The following is a 14,408-nucleotide window of genomic DNA, read 5'->3' on the forward strand; positions in this document are numbered from 1 at the left end:
CTCAATCTTCTCTATAAATATGACACTTGAAATATGGCAGGATTTGGTTCAGAAAAAGCAAGCTGATGTCGCTGCTAGGATTCCGGCTGCCTGGCGTCTCTCTGCTGAGTACACCAACATCTCAGAGACAGCCAACACTAACGTGCTCGATGTACCACGTCGCTGTGGCATACTGTCCCCTCAGCAGATAGAGATCACCGAAAACTATGATGCCACGGATCTTTTGGAGATGATCCACAACCAGAAGCTCTCCGCTTATGAAGTTACCGAGGCCTTCTGTATACGTGCAGCCATTGCGCAGCAGGTGGTAAATACTACGTCCCTACAATATTTGCCACGTGAAGTGTCTGATCATATTGTCTAGACAAACTGCCTCACAGAGACTCTCTTCGATAAAGCTCTGGAGCACGCCAAAGAGCTGGATGAGCACTTGAAGAGCACTGGTAAACCAATTGGGCCGCTTCATGGTCTACCAATCAGTTTCAAAGTACCAGGACAATTATCTCCAGCTGTATCGCCTGGGTATTCAATTGACCTTCCGTTTTCTAGGACTGTTTCAACATCGAAGGTGTCCCTTCTACCATCGGATTCACATCTTTTATCGAAAATGGGCCCATGAAGTATAACTCGAGTGTCGTCCAAATTCTGAAAAAGCTCGGAGCTATTCCATACGTGAAAACGAATATTCCGCAAACCATGATGGTAGGCTTAAGTCAATCGACACCCGTGTACTAGCTTTTACATATTTCTGATTCGATATGTACGTGACAGGCGGCCGACTCTCACAACTACATTTTTGGTCGAACCCTCAACCCCCATCGGTCAAGCCTCACAGCTGGCGGATCGTCTGGGGGTGAAGGTGCTTTGATTGCGATGCGTGGCTCCGTATTGGGGATTGGCACTGATATCGCTGGCTCAATCCGAATTCCGGCTATTTGCAATGGCACTTTCGCTCTGAGGCCCTCTGCCGATCGCATTCCTAATGGTGGTCAGACTGGATCTGGGCGGGACGGCTTAGCGGGAATTAAAGCGTGTGCTGGCCCCTTGGCAACTTCGGTGCGAGATCTGGAACTACTTATGCGGGTTGTGACCCACGAAGACCCTTGGCAGGTTGACTCAACTGCAATCTTCTCACCTTGGCGTGCTGTGACACCCAAGTCGACCCTTCGGCTTGGGCTCATTCAAGAGGATCCCAATTTCCCACTGCACCCACCCATTCTTCGGACTTTAACCCAAGCTGCCGAACGTGTCCGCCAAGCTGGACATGAGATCGTTCCCTTGTCTACACCTTCAATCCGGGATGCTTGTGCATTGGCCTTCCGTATGTTTGCTATGGACCCGGCCAAAACCGCGTTTCAACATATCGCCAGAAGCGGAGAGCCAACTATACCAGCACTAAGCTCAACAGACCTCCCTCATGAGTATATGCCATATGAGTATGCCCCGTTAACGCTTGATGGTCTTTATGACTTGACTCAGCAGCGGAACAATCTGAAAGACCAATTTCGCGCTCTCATTACACAGAACAATGTCGACGCAATTATTCTGCCAGGCTATCAAGGCACTGCTCAAATCCATGATCTTTATGGATTTCCTCTCTATACAGTTCTTTTGAATGTGTTGGACGTAAGTAAAAATTTGTCTGCTTATTGACGCGATCGAAGTATCCTGATACTGAAATATAGTATCCCGCGTGTATCATCCCATTCGGGAAAGCAGAGAAGACCGCAGATTTAGCTTTTACTCGTGATGTTCAGTACAAGCCACCTTGTGAGTATTGTGAATTTGAGTTGTCTCTTAAGTTAAGTCAGATGTTGTTCTAACGGAGTAATGCAGTTTCACATGAAACATTTGAAGGGGCGCCTTGCTGTATCCAAATTGCTGGAAGACATATGCGTGACGAGGAGCTCGTTCAGGTCGCCCAGACAGTTGCAAACATTCTTGAAAACTGAAATTGTGCCTAGATTAATTTGCAATGTTCTATTGCACATGTGCAGGTTTTATGACATTCAAATGTTTGAGATTCATACATATGAATATGGTGTTTCGATTCGATAGGGCTTTAATCTAAACTCAGGTCACTGACTCACTCTCATAATGTCATTCTAACACAGGTCATCTGACTACTAGCCCTCAAGTGCTGTATCTTTATAACTACCAGTAGGGTATTGATATTATTGTTGAGAAACAAGTATATACAAACTATAGGTTTAGTAATGTATAGACCAGTCTAGATTAGATATAAGAGGTGGACTTGAGAAGGGACTTGGGAAGGGACTTGAGAGGGGATTAAATAGCCAGTATTTCTGCCTGGTTTCTTCGAATTACGATCTATATATCATTTTTTCAGTGCCAATTTTTTGACGTTGTAGCTTGAAGATCAACTAATAGTAGGCATTAACTGACCCGTGTAACGTGTTTAGATTAAATCCCTTTCTATATCCATGAATATTCATTTTCTTATACAATCCCTTCCTCTTTCATTTTCTTCAACTCTTGGCTTGTGAATCCAAGTTCCTGTAGTGTCTTCTCGGTATGCTCACCTAATCTGGGCGGTTTCAAGCGAATTCGATAGGAATCTTCGTCAAATTTAATTGCGCTGCCTAGATGTAGATTCAATATCAGCATGGAGTGAAATTATTATTCGAAAATCATTCAAACCAACCAAGGACTTTCAGTTGCCCAGATACAGCAGGCTCATAAGGCAGAGTGTGTACCATATGTCTTGCTGCTGTCTGTGGATGAGAGAACACACGGTCAATCGAGTTGATAGGGCCATAAGGTAATCCACTTCCTTCCAATTTGGAGATCCATTCCTTGGTAGATTTTTTCAGTATAATATCCTCCAGGATACCGCCCAATTCTTTCCGGTTCTCGACTCTAGCATCATTTTGCGAGAAACGGGGATCATACACCAGGTCTAAACGGTCGATTAGCTGGCACAATGACCGGAACTGACGATTATTGGTTGCTCCAAGTACAAGATAGGAGTCTTGCGTCTTAAATGCTTGATAAGGGACAATACTTGGATGCGCGGTACCCCAGCGCTCAGCGATCTCTCCAGTGTTGAGCCAAGACATCGCAACGTTGGAGAGCAGTGCCACCTGGCTTTCAAATAACGAGCCATCGATCTTCTGGCCCTTTCCCGTCCTCTGGCGAGAAACCAGGGCGGCAAGAATAGCTCCATGAAGAAATAGCCCTGTGCTCATATCCGTGAGGCCCAGACCAGGACGTGTTGGGGGGCCATCTTTTTCGCCAGTGATATGAAGTAAGCCCGCCTCTGCTGCTGCAATGGCATCATAGCCTGCACGGTGAGCATACGGGCCACTTGAACCATAGCCTATGAGATTCAGCATTGCCTTCATGACATACCGGGGCCAACTAACCAGAAATACTCGCATGAATAATGGATGAATTGACTTCAGAAAGAGTCTTATAGCCGATTCTAAGCTCATCCATCTTGCCTGGTATGAAGTTATCCACGCTGAATCTTGTTATTAGTAGGATGACTCTATGTTCGGGGGGGAAAAAGACTCACATCACATCCGCACTCTTCACAAGCTCCAACAGAATCTCCCGTCCTTGTTCCTCCTTCAGATTCAAAGTGACTGACCGCTTATTTCGATTGATTGTACAAAAATATGCGGAAATGTCATCATGATCTGATTTCCAGATTTTCTTCTCTGCTTCTGTACGCCAAAGTCGAGTGTCGTCCTGAGAATATTAGATTTGAGGAAGAAAAAAGAATACAAGTTTCTTTGAACTTACGCCTCCTTTGGGATTTTCAATTTTCAGGACATCGGCGCCATAATCAGCAAGAATCTGCGTACAGAAAGGACCCTTGGTCTTGTTAGGTTGGGGTACATGATTGGAAGATGGTGTCTTGGGGTATAAATTACAGCCAGAACGCGAGTCAGGTCAAGGATCTTAACCCCGTGTAAGGGGCCGAGGGCGTCAGTGGTGTGGCTCCTACTACTACTCACCCCCCGTTGTTTACAAAAGACCGACCTTTGGAATCCAAGTCGATTCTTTAGAACAACGGCAGACTGTCTGAACATTCTGATGATTTTGAGACTGAGATATTTGTGTTGCAAGATTGCTAACAGAGCATTAATCAACTCACGACCAGTGAAACCCCCGCATAATCCACTGTTGGTTTCTCCAACTCATATTGCCGCGGCACAAAAGTTCAATCTCTAGAAACTCCGAGATTTACCGAGTGGAAAACTTGTTGGATTTTGAAGATGAGGGGTAGAGATTTAATGTTGATCGGACCTCCGTAAAATAGAAGCATGGACATCTGGAAGGTGCAGTAAAACTTTCCTGCGAGTGGATATAAATCGAATTTAAAGATATTCAAATACAGTGATTCATCAGTTATCATATTCAAATGGCTGTTGACAGTATGTGCTCCTAGTATGTTCCAACTAATAGGATTTGGGAAGACCAAGAACTCGCTCTCCAATATAATTCAAAATCATCTCGCGACTCACAGGAGCGATGCGTGGGATAAACACTTCACGAAGATAGCGCTCGACGTGATATTCCTTCGCATAACCCATACCTCCATGGACTAGGATTGCCCGTTCGCAAGCCTCAAAGGCAGCTTCTGCGGCAAGATACTTACCGGCATTTGCGTACTCTCCACCAGCGTATCCCTGGTCGTAAAGACGAGCCGCCTGGTAAACCATCATCCGCGCCGCCTCCAGCTTCATCCAGCTGTCCGCCAGTGGATGCTGAATCCCTTGATTTTTACCAATCGGGCGGCCAAACACCTCTCTCCCGCCAGCGTATAAGGTAGCTCGACGTAAGGCTGCAAACCCCAGGCCGAGAGCCTCAGCTCCGATTAAAATTCTCTCGGCGTTCATTCCATGAAGAATCATTTTAAATCCTTCGTCTTCTGCTCCAACGCGATCATTCACTGGTACCCGCCAGTCATCGAAGAATAAGGTGTTGGTGTCAACAGCTCCCCGTCCCATTTTGGATATCTCGGTGATCTCTACGTTCGGAACCTGTAGATCTGTATAGAAGAGCGATAGCCCTTGAGATGGTTTTTGAACCTGGTCGCGTGGCGTTGTGCGTACAAGAATCAAGATCTTGTCCGCCTTCTGCGCAGTAGAGATCCAAATCTTCTGGCCCGAAAGCACATATCCCTCGCTTGATCGGCGGGCAGTCGCCTGAAGCTTCAATGTATCAAGACCTGTGTTGGGCTCCGTAACCCCAAAGCATGCTCGTTCTCGGCCAGCGATCAAAGGTCTCAGCCACCTTTCCCTCTGCTCATCCTTTCCAAACTTCGCGACGGGCTCTAAGCCGAAAATATTCATATGAACGGAGGAAGCTCCTGTCATGCCAGCTCCAGACTCTGAAATGGTCTGCATCATCACTGCCGCCTCGGAGATGCCTAACTCAGAGCCCCCATACCGCTGTGGTAGACAGATCCCCAGCCAACCTTGTTGCGCGATCGCATCACAGAAGTCCGTGGGAAATGTATTTGTTTGGTCCACGCGGGCCCAGTATTCGTCAGAGAAATCTGAACAAATTTTAGCAATGGATTCTCGAACCATTCGCTGAGAGTCAGACAAATCTGGGTCTTGACTCTGGAGAAAATCTGTAGCGCGTGCGTGGAAATGTCTGAGACGCTGTGGACAGTGATTCGCATCGGTCGCGCACATGCATCGAACTTTTGGTCGACTCGGAGTCAATCTTGTTCTAAAAAGCTATATATCACGCCCGTTAGCATTCCTACACCCTGAAGAATTGCGAAAGTTTATTCTGCTTTTTTGAATGATATTGATATACCTGTTTCAGGAAAGTTGCCATCTCAAATTCGATGAGAGTATGTCTGGTTTTTTTTTCGGAGAATGCTTTGATCTGACCTCCATAGTGTTTATTGTCACTAATAGTTGTTCGGATGCGGGGAAATGATGTGCAGTGGAGTCACTGGAGTGCGGAGTCAATCGCCGAGGTGTGAAGAAAGCGAAAGTTGGTTACTAGTAGATTGTCAGCAGATTTGTAAATCTCACCCAGTCTCTTGGTGGTCAGTCTTTTGTATGTGATAGCATACATAGAATAGAGAAGGAATAGAGAAGGAATAGAGAAGGAATAAAGGAAATAGCAGACAGGCTGACATAAGCATTGGTTGGATTTTGATGTGTGGATTTACTACGACTAACTACTAGTAGTATAACTACTAGTACAACTAGCATATCATATTCTCCTTTCAATATTTACACTGGCTTATAGCCTATTTGACCAACTTATGGCTGACGGATTTTTTTCTTCTTTCGCTTTCCAAAGTTAGAAATCCTGCAAGTCGGCTGTTCGACATGAACATTTGAAGTGAGGGGGTTACAATATTTACCTCGGACCTCTCGGCTCAAATGTTATGTACTAGTACGTTACTGTACGTACCATCTTCAAATATTTTCATATTTGCATATTTTCATATTTTCGTATACTTCCACACCACACTATTTACTTATAATTCCAGGATCAACCTTGACCACTGTCACTAGTATTGTCAACTTGACATCTGGATCTTTTCCCACAGAGTGTCAGCATGACACCTCCCGCTTCTTTGGGTGAGGCCTACGTGCTAGGCGTAGGCTTGACTCGGTTTCTCAAGCCACGTCGCACCCGCGAATACCCCGAGCTAGGGTACGAGGCGGGTGTGAAAGCAATGCTCGATGCCAAAATCAATTACGACGATGTTCAGACTGGGATTGGATGCTATTGTTATGGCGATACAACGTCATCTCAGCGCATATTTTATCAATTTGGCATGACCGGAATCCCCATATACAACACCAACAACGCGTGCGCTACAGGCTCTACGGGCCTTCACTTGGCACGCAGTATGGTGCGAGGAGGTCTTGCGGATTGCATCCTCGTCATTGGCTTTGAGCAAATGCGCCCAGGCTCCATTAAAAGCGTGTGGGACGACCGACCCAGCCCCTTGGGCCCATCGACCACAATGATGGAAGATACATATGGAAAACATGCCTCACCTCGAAATGCCCAATATTTTGGGAATGCAGGGGAGGAGTACATGCAGAAGTGAGATATCATCCGAGACACCAGAGTTACACCCACTAAACTGAGAGCCTTGAAACATAGATTCGGCGGAAAAGCTGAGGATTTCGCCGAGATCGCGCGTATCTCCCACGAACATTCCCAGCGTAACCCTTACGCACAGTTTCAAACCGCATACTCATTGGATGAAATATTAAATTCCACACCCGTCCATGGCCCTCTCACGAAGCTCCAGTGTTCTCCGACGAGCGATGGTGCAGGCGCCGCAGTCATTGTGTCGCAACGTTTTTTGGATACTCGACCACACCTAAAAGCTCAGGCAATACACATAGCCGGTCAACAGCTGCTTACCGATGGACCCGAGGTCTACTCTCGAAGTGCGATCGATTTGGTTGGATTTAACATGTCGCGTCAAGCCGCTCTCCTCGCGATGAAGGAGGCCAAAGTCGAGCCCAAAGATATTAAAGTGTGTGAACTTCACGATTGTTTCTCAACAAATGAACTCTTGCTCCTGGACGCACTGGGATTTTCGGCCCCCGGAAAGGCACACGAGATGGTTCGTCGAGGCGACATCACTTACGGCGGATGTGGGCCAATTATAAACCCCTCGGGAGGGTTAATCTCCAAGGGACATCCCCTTGGGGCAACAGGGCTAGCGCAATGCGCTGAGCTGACTTGGCAACTTCGGGGTTGGGCTAATAATCGGCTCGTTTCTAATACGGATGTTGCGTTGCAGCATAATCTGGGCTTAGGAGGAGCGGTGGTTGTAACTGTCTACAAGAGAGCAGATGGCCAGATCAATCGAGAAGTATCTGATGGTGAGATTCTGCAAGTCTCTGGCGTGGGATACAATCCTGCTGTTGAAGCTCGTTATATCACCCCCGAAGATGGAGAACGCGTTCGAAGCAAGGCCATGCGCCATGAACACGTGCTGCAAGATACCGTGGAAAAGCTTCGATCGCGACTTTAATGAGGGGCCCAAACTAATTAGTAGCCGGCCAAGTCATATTGTTCAGGTGGTTGGCAAAGATTGAAATATTCAAATCAAATTTTTTGATTTCACCATTATACGAGACTTGATCCATCTATCTGCGTCAGGAGGTTCTTTCCAAGGTTCCTTTCAACCTTCAGATTTGTATTTTGCCATCTTCCAAGGTCGAGCCCTGAAGTAAGCCTCTAGGTGCCGTTCAATTTTGCTCCAAACGCCCTTTGTATCTTTGACTTGAGACATGTCCATTGACAAGAAATATTCTTTGTACAGGCTGTATCACGGATTGAATACCTACCTAGTACCACAGAGGTAGGATCCAGTCCTGGGATTTGAAAGCAAAATTCGACCTCGGAACTCAATCTTTGCAATCATGTTCTAAGTCAATCATGTTCTAAGGCTCCGGCATTTCTTTACGCGAGGGAGAAAAGCCGAACATGGAGTGAGTACTACAGGATGACAGTGACAAGGAATCCAGGGATATTAAGCCAAAGGAGATTACTACATATAGATGGCTATATATGACCTTTAAAAATCTTTCCTCTTACCAATATCCACATGTAGTAGTCACTACCACTACGCGACGAGATGAAGTCCACATTCTACCTGGCTCTGCTCGTCTCTGTGCTTCACGTCTCGGCGATAATTCTGACCAATCCGAACACGGCACGCAGCAGGCAATATGACTACATCATCGCAGGTGGGGGTCTTACAGGCCTAACAGCAGCCGCGCGATTAACACAAGACAAGAAGATTAGTGTGTTGGTGATCGAAAGCGGTTTCTTCCAATCGGACAGGTCAATTATTGAAAGCGTTAGCGCGTTCGGTCAAGCTTTTGGCAGCACACTTGATTACGGATTTCAAACCGTATCCCTGGATATTAATGGACGGCCGTTAACAATCCACTCGGGCAATGGTCTCGGTGGATCGACCTTAATCAATGGGGCTTCCTACACCAGTCCAGCGAGCATTCAAATCGATTCCTGGGAGTCTCACCTTGGTAATCCTGGATGGAACTGGCAAAATGTTTCCTCATATATTCACAAATCGGAACGTGCTCGTCATCCTACCCAGGAGCAGATTGAAGCGGGTCATTTCTTCAATCCGAAATGTCACGGTATGGAAGGCGCAGTACATGTCGGTCCACGCGATATTGGGACCCGATACTCGCCAATGATTCGCTCAGTGATGTCTATGCTTGCTGGGCGCGGGGTCCCTACGCGGAAGGATCTCAATTGCGGAGACCCTCGTGGTATGTCAATGCTGCTGAATACGATACATGAGAACCAGACTCGGTCAGATGCTGGACGTGACATACTTCTGCCTATCTTACAACGTCCCAATCTCTCAATTCTCGTTGGACAACGTGTTGGGCGAGTTTTGATCAATCAACATATCTCACCTCCATTGGCAACAGGCGTGGAGTTCGGCACGGATGGAGAGAAATTTGAGGTATATGCAAAGAATGATGTTATCCTGGCGACTGGTGCCCTTGTCAGTCCACTCATACTAGAATACTCTGGAATAGGAATCAAGTCTGTCCTGGATACCGCAGGTGTTCAACAGATTGTTGAGCTTCCTGTTGGGCAAAACTTGCAGGATCAAACAACTACTTCTCTTTCAACAACAATTCACCCAAAAGGTTCAGGTCAAGGGCAAGCTGTGTATTTTGCGACTTGGAAGGAGATATTCACGGACTCTGCTCAAGAAACTGCTCGTGGACTTTTGGACTCACAGCTGGACCATTGGGCTCAAGATGCCGTGTCGGAAGGTGGCTTTGGAAACGCCACGGCATTGAAATTACAAATGGAGCTTTATCGAGACTGGATTCTGAATCACGATATTGCATATGCGGAACTTTTCATGGATGCAAGTTCGACAACTCTTGGCTTTAGTAGCTGGATTCTTCTCCCTTTTACTAGAGGGTATATTCATATCATGCACAAAGATCCTTATCTCTGGCAGGCCGCTCGAAACCCAAGATATATGGAGAACGATCTAGATCGATACGCACAAGCAGCCGCTTCGCTACTAGCGAGAAGTCTTACACAGGACGACAAGATGCAGGACTATGTTGACAAAGAGACTTTTCCCGGGTCAGCAGTTCCTCAAAATGCTACTATGGATGACTGGGTATCCCATGCCACCCAAAATTTTGGCCCAAATTATCACACTATCGGGACATGTGCAATGATGGCAAAAGATCTTGGTGGAGTGGTAGATCACTCTGGTCGTGTGTATGGTGTACGGAATCTCCGGGTCATTGATGCTTCCATTATTCCTACTCAGATTTCTGCACACACGTCCGCGTTGTTATATGGGATGGCAGAGCGGCTATCGGATCTCATACTGGCTGATCATTTTATATAACTCCGTATCCAGTACTCCGTGCACATGTGCAAGCACCGAACATTGAATATGTATGTATCAATTGAAGCAATTTTGTCCAGCCATCAGTCTTCAGTACCTGATGTCAAGCTTCTGGAAGTGCTCTTTTGAGCACCCAAATTATACATGTATCATTCAAATGTTATCATTAACACACAGCGTCTCACGAAGTCTTCAATGTTTGCGTAATCAATTATACCGGTAGAGGAAAACTTGCATAAATATGCCTCCAAGGTTCACTCTCGACAACTCGATGAATCATTTCATGGGTCGGATTACTGAAGAGTACATGCCTTGAGTAACGTAACAGTCTAGATCCCGTCACTTTTTTGCACGACAAGCTTTGCGCATCCGTGGGGTAGTTTAGCAGGGCACCTTTTCTTCTGATTGGTGTGGGTGATGAAGCTTTTCCTTCGCTCCGCCTAACCTTTCCTGCACAGAGCGAACTTTGCGTTTTGTCGAGACATAACCTTCAATTCCTGCAAGCATGGCATACGCTTTTGTGATCGACACCCGCGATAGATCAACTCCTCTCTCCTGCAGGGAATGATGGAAAGCTCGAAAATTGGCAACGTGTGGTCGATAGTGGCCGCTGTAAAGATTAGAATTATAATCTGCCGGTGCAATTAATGGCATAGGTAAATACTTACCTGAGTGGAGCCAAGCTTTTCAACTGCCCATGACGGATCCTAAGCATTCCAGCGGCAGCAATACGACCCCCTCTCAAGAATGAAGAATGTTGAAAGGCTCCAGGCTCCTTGATTCCGATATAGATTCGAAAGGATGTGTCGGCAACCTACACGTAGTACTGCAGTCAGAATACAGTGTGTCAGTTTTTGCTTCTGGCTACTCACAAAGATCCACATCTCATCTTTCTTCGAAAAGGTGCTCGCAAAGTGTTCATATATTGCTTCGGGCTTAATATGAGAGAACTTTTTGACTGCCTTTCCCAGTTCATAGTCTTCATTGGTGGAAAATTGAACTTCTTCGGAACGGTCTTCATGTGGAAGTTTTTGTGCGGGAGAAGAGGAAGGCGAAGACGAAGACGACTGTGATTCGGAAGGAGGGGTCTCGGAAATCGAATTGCCTTGAAATCGGGGTGTGCAATCATCAACATGTACCACGCCATGCATGCTGTCCTTGAATCGCTTGTTGTCGGTCTCCACTAACTCATCGTTTTTCACCCATCTAAACAGGCCATTTTCGTCTACCTTGACCATGTAATTCAGACGCTCCTCAGGCGACAGATAACGCACCTCCTGCTTCTCGAGTCGCTCTCGAGGGCGATGTTCAAGGTCCACATCTTTCCCTTCCCCATAATCTAGCCAATAGAAGAAATTCTCTTTCGAGGGGGAATTCTTCCACACGTTGTGATAAGCTCGTAGATTGCTGCCATGTCGGTGCTTAGCATCGACCATCTCCAAAAAATATTGCAAATCCATAGCCTTCGAGGTCGTTCCACGCATTGGCTGTATCTTTTCCGGCGGCGTCACGCGGGCACGGGCAGCGGATTCCACTATTCGATCATCATCCCCGCCATCTCTTATCACAGCGCTCACGGCCCGTTTCCAGTTTTTGCGCGCAGGGCTTTTGCTGGTATCATCGATCTCGGGACTTGTTTGTTGATCTTCGTCAAATGGGTCAGCTTGTGGATTTTGGGGGGTCTAGAAATGGAATCAAGGTGAGCTGAGGCCAATTAATGACTGGGTGAAGGGGAACCTACCTCTAAGCCTCTCGTAGAGGCGGCAACACCGATGCCTCGAATTTCGCGTCGAGTCCGATAACCGCGATATACCCTCTATAAATTCCCTCTTAGCATGCGGTTTGATATCGTTCCTCCAACTTATTGTACCTGAATCGTGCGAGCTGCCTTGTCATCAAGACTCTGGTAGGCTGTGACGTCATCCAGAATGTTCTTGTTGGTCTGTTCGGCTACGGTTGAGGATGGTAGCCAGAGAGAGCTCTGTTCAGTCTGGATCATTGTGAGCAGAAACCATGTGAATTTTGCGAAAGATAAAAGCTCAATCTCATCTAGGGTGGGCAAATCGCGTTTCAAAGAAGCAGGAGAATTGAAACATTGAAGAATGGTATTCTCGGGGAAAAGCCCCACTCACTTTCCAAGGGTTGAACTTGGAGGTCTCCGATAAGATAAACCCGATAAGATAAGCCCGATAAAGGGGCTTCTAGCCTTGTATCTGAGGCGTCGATTTCTCTCTCCTCCAAGGTTGTGAGTCTCGTGACTCGTGAGTCGTGGGGACCTTGCGAGCGCTTTTACTTGTATATAGTAGTAGTATAGATGGATTCTTGGAAAACTTGTCCTTCATACGCTTGACTCATTTTCAATTTCAAGCTAGCATAGTGGAATCAGACCTGTTTCATCAAAGGGAGCTGACTTGGGTCACATTGAAACCCATGGTCTTTACAATGAAACCCCACGATGGGCGTGCGACCATGGTTTTTTTCCAAGTTTCCAGATGTCAGTTACTACCTACTACTATGATATCGAAGGAGAGAGTCACAAGATCAACATTCAATTCAACGGGTTGAAATCTATGCTTCGTTTCCAGAGAAAACCGAAATAATCCTTCAGGTCCGCTAACTTCTACAGCACTTTCGCCTCAATACTCGACGCTTGCGATGGTTATTAGCAATGTGGCACTGCGTAATAAACACTAACACGGAGCTTTCGGGTGCCCTGCCGTTGGAGAACAAGATGATCCGTCTTCCTTGTCCAACCACAAAGGTGTATTTCCACTTCGACGCTGCAGGATCTATTTACCGCTTCCAGATTGGCCCCACAACGGAGCTCGCTCACCAAGAGAGCCGTGGACGGCGGGGGTGGGGGGTGGCGGGCTGGTGGGACTAGGCGGGATCTATAACCAGATCCGCTGTCGCCATGGGCTCCCGGGAGGTCAAGCCGACGGTTCCTGCTTGCCCCCTCGTGAGGAGAAGTTGGGGCTGTGAGGGGATATGCACACCTTTGCCAACATTGAATATTCCACCTGTTCTATAAATCACCATATCCAGTCACCTCGACTGTACTAAGGAACTACAGTTGTTCAACATTTACCGCTTGACAAAATAAAATCAACAAAATGGCGCCTTCTCTCCACCCTGCCATTGACAATGGTATCACCAAGGGTGATCCCACCTTCCCCGGTGGTACATTGCGCTGCCGATGCCCCTCCAAGCAGGTTGTCGTCTCTTTGAAGAGCAACGTCGCACACAACCACGCTTGTGGCTGCTCCAAGTGCTGGAAGCCATCCGGTGCGCTCTTCTCGGTTGTCGGTGTCTTGCCCCGAGACAATGTCAAGGTGGAGGAGAACGAATCAAAACTCCATGTGTACGTGCATCATCTCCATGATTTATTTTTGTGCCCTGGTTCTGATGTCGATTTAGGATCGATCCCTCTGCCGTGATCCTCCGCAACGCATGCAAGGAATGCGGTGCTCATTTGTTCGGGCGAATTGAGCGTGATCACCCCTTCCACGGCTTGGACTTTGTGCACGTAGAGTTGTCAGATCAGAAGGGATGGCAAGAGCCGCAATTTGCCGGGTTTGTTTCCTCAATTATCGAGCAGGGATTTAACCCGGAGGGGATGGATGCGGTGCGCGCAAAGTTTAACGCCGAGGGATTAGAGACCTACGATGCCCTATCCCCGGTTTTGATGGATTCGATTGCCGCATTCACAGCCAGAAAGGCTGGCGTGAAGTTTGCGAATCTGTGATAAAACAAACCGGTTGCTCAAGATTTTCAATGTTGCAATTCTATAATTACAGCATGTGATCTATAGCCAATGGCATTCCACGAAGTGTATATAGATAGACCCTCGAAGCATTCAAGCTTCAAATATTGAAAGCTTCACAGTGCTCCAAGATACATTACCGGGAAGAAAGCTTGCGAGTAGAATGGTAACAGCTGACAAGACTCATTAAGTCCGAAATCCATCCAATAAGCGAGGGTAACTCCACATAACTAGATCAAAGATTTGCAATGTTGA

At 46.9% G+C, this 14,408-nt stretch overlaps 7 protein-coding genes across 7 annotated transcripts; 4 read left to right on the forward strand and 3 right to left on the reverse strand.

Moving 5' to 3' along the window:
- Positions 1 to 19: 19 nt before the first annotated feature.
- Positions 20 to 1,952, forward strand: N7466_008013 (Amidase; the record flags this gene model as incomplete). The annotated part of the gene is made up of 6 exons (XM_057167402.1): positions 20 to 307; positions 365 to 487; positions 550 to 702; positions 772 to 1,626; positions 1,686 to 1,770; positions 1,837 to 1,952. 6 exons carry the CDS (start codon positions 20 to 22, stop codon positions 1,950 to 1,952), a joined length of 1,620 nt encoding a protein of 539 aa, XP_057018033.1.
- A 508-nt stretch (positions 1,953 to 2,460) lies between these two features.
- On the reverse strand, positions 2,461 to 4,058 carry N7466_008014 (CaiB/BaiF CoA transferase family protein; the record flags this gene model as incomplete). Its single annotated transcript, XM_057167403.1, has 6 exons — positions 2,461 to 2,603; positions 2,666 to 3,340; positions 3,387 to 3,484; positions 3,539 to 3,714; positions 3,769 to 3,840; positions 3,984 to 4,058. 6 exons carry the CDS (start codon positions 4,056 to 4,058, stop codon positions 2,461 to 2,463), a joined length of 1,239 nt encoding a protein of 412 aa, XP_057018034.1.
- Positions 4,059 to 4,427: 369 nt separating this feature from the next.
- On the reverse strand, positions 4,428 to 5,820 carry N7466_008015 (acyl-CoA dehydrogenase family protein; the record flags this gene model as incomplete). The annotated part of the gene is made up of 2 exons (XM_057167404.1): positions 4,428 to 5,597; positions 5,800 to 5,820. The coding sequence occupies 2 exons, from the start codon at positions 5,818 to 5,820 to the stop codon at positions 4,428 to 4,430; spliced, it is 1,191 nt and encodes a 396-aa protein (XP_057018035.1).
- Positions 5,821 to 6,559: 739 nt separating this feature from the next.
- On the forward strand, positions 6,560 to 8,002 carry N7466_008016 (uncharacterized protein; the record flags this gene model as incomplete). Its single annotated transcript, XM_057167405.1, has 2 exons — positions 6,560 to 7,056; positions 7,117 to 8,002. 2 exons carry the CDS (start codon positions 6,560 to 6,562, stop codon positions 8,000 to 8,002), a joined length of 1,383 nt encoding a protein of 460 aa, XP_057018036.1.
- Positions 8,003 to 8,608: 606 nt separating this feature from the next.
- On the forward strand, positions 8,609 to 10,390 carry N7466_008017 (GMC family oxidoreductase; the record flags this gene model as incomplete). Its single annotated transcript, XM_057167406.1, has 1 exon — positions 8,609 to 10,390. The coding sequence occupies one exon, from the start codon at positions 8,609 to 8,611 to the stop codon at positions 10,388 to 10,390; it is 1,782 nt and encodes a 593-aa protein (XP_057018037.1).
- Positions 10,391 to 10,771: 381 nt separating this feature from the next.
- On the reverse strand, positions 10,772 to 12,389 carry N7466_008018 (IQ calmodulin-binding motif protein; the record flags this gene model as incomplete). The annotated part of the gene is made up of 5 exons (XM_057167407.1): positions 10,772 to 11,000; positions 11,059 to 11,204; positions 11,263 to 12,072; positions 12,132 to 12,206; positions 12,261 to 12,389. The coding sequence occupies 5 exons, from the start codon at positions 12,387 to 12,389 to the stop codon at positions 10,772 to 10,774; spliced, it is 1,389 nt and encodes a 462-aa protein (XP_057018038.1).
- A 1,114-nt stretch (positions 12,390 to 13,503) lies between these two features.
- N7466_008019 (S-(hydroxymethyl)glutathione synthase) lies at positions 13,504 to 14,135 on the forward strand (the record flags this gene model as incomplete). The annotated part of the gene is made up of 2 exons (XM_057167408.1): positions 13,504 to 13,751; positions 13,808 to 14,135. 2 exons carry the CDS (start codon positions 13,504 to 13,506, stop codon positions 14,133 to 14,135), a joined length of 576 nt encoding a protein of 191 aa, XP_057018039.1.
- Positions 14,136 to 14,408: the final 273 nt, after the last annotated feature.

The sequence above is a fragment of the Penicillium verhagenii genome (genome assembly GCF_028828195.1).
Source record: "Penicillium verhagenii strain IBT 33310 chromosome Unknown utg000008l_segment0_segment0, whole genome shotgun sequence".
In the NCBI taxonomy this organism is placed as follows: domain Eukaryota; kingdom Fungi; phylum Ascomycota; class Eurotiomycetes; order Eurotiales; family Aspergillaceae; genus Penicillium; species Penicillium verhagenii.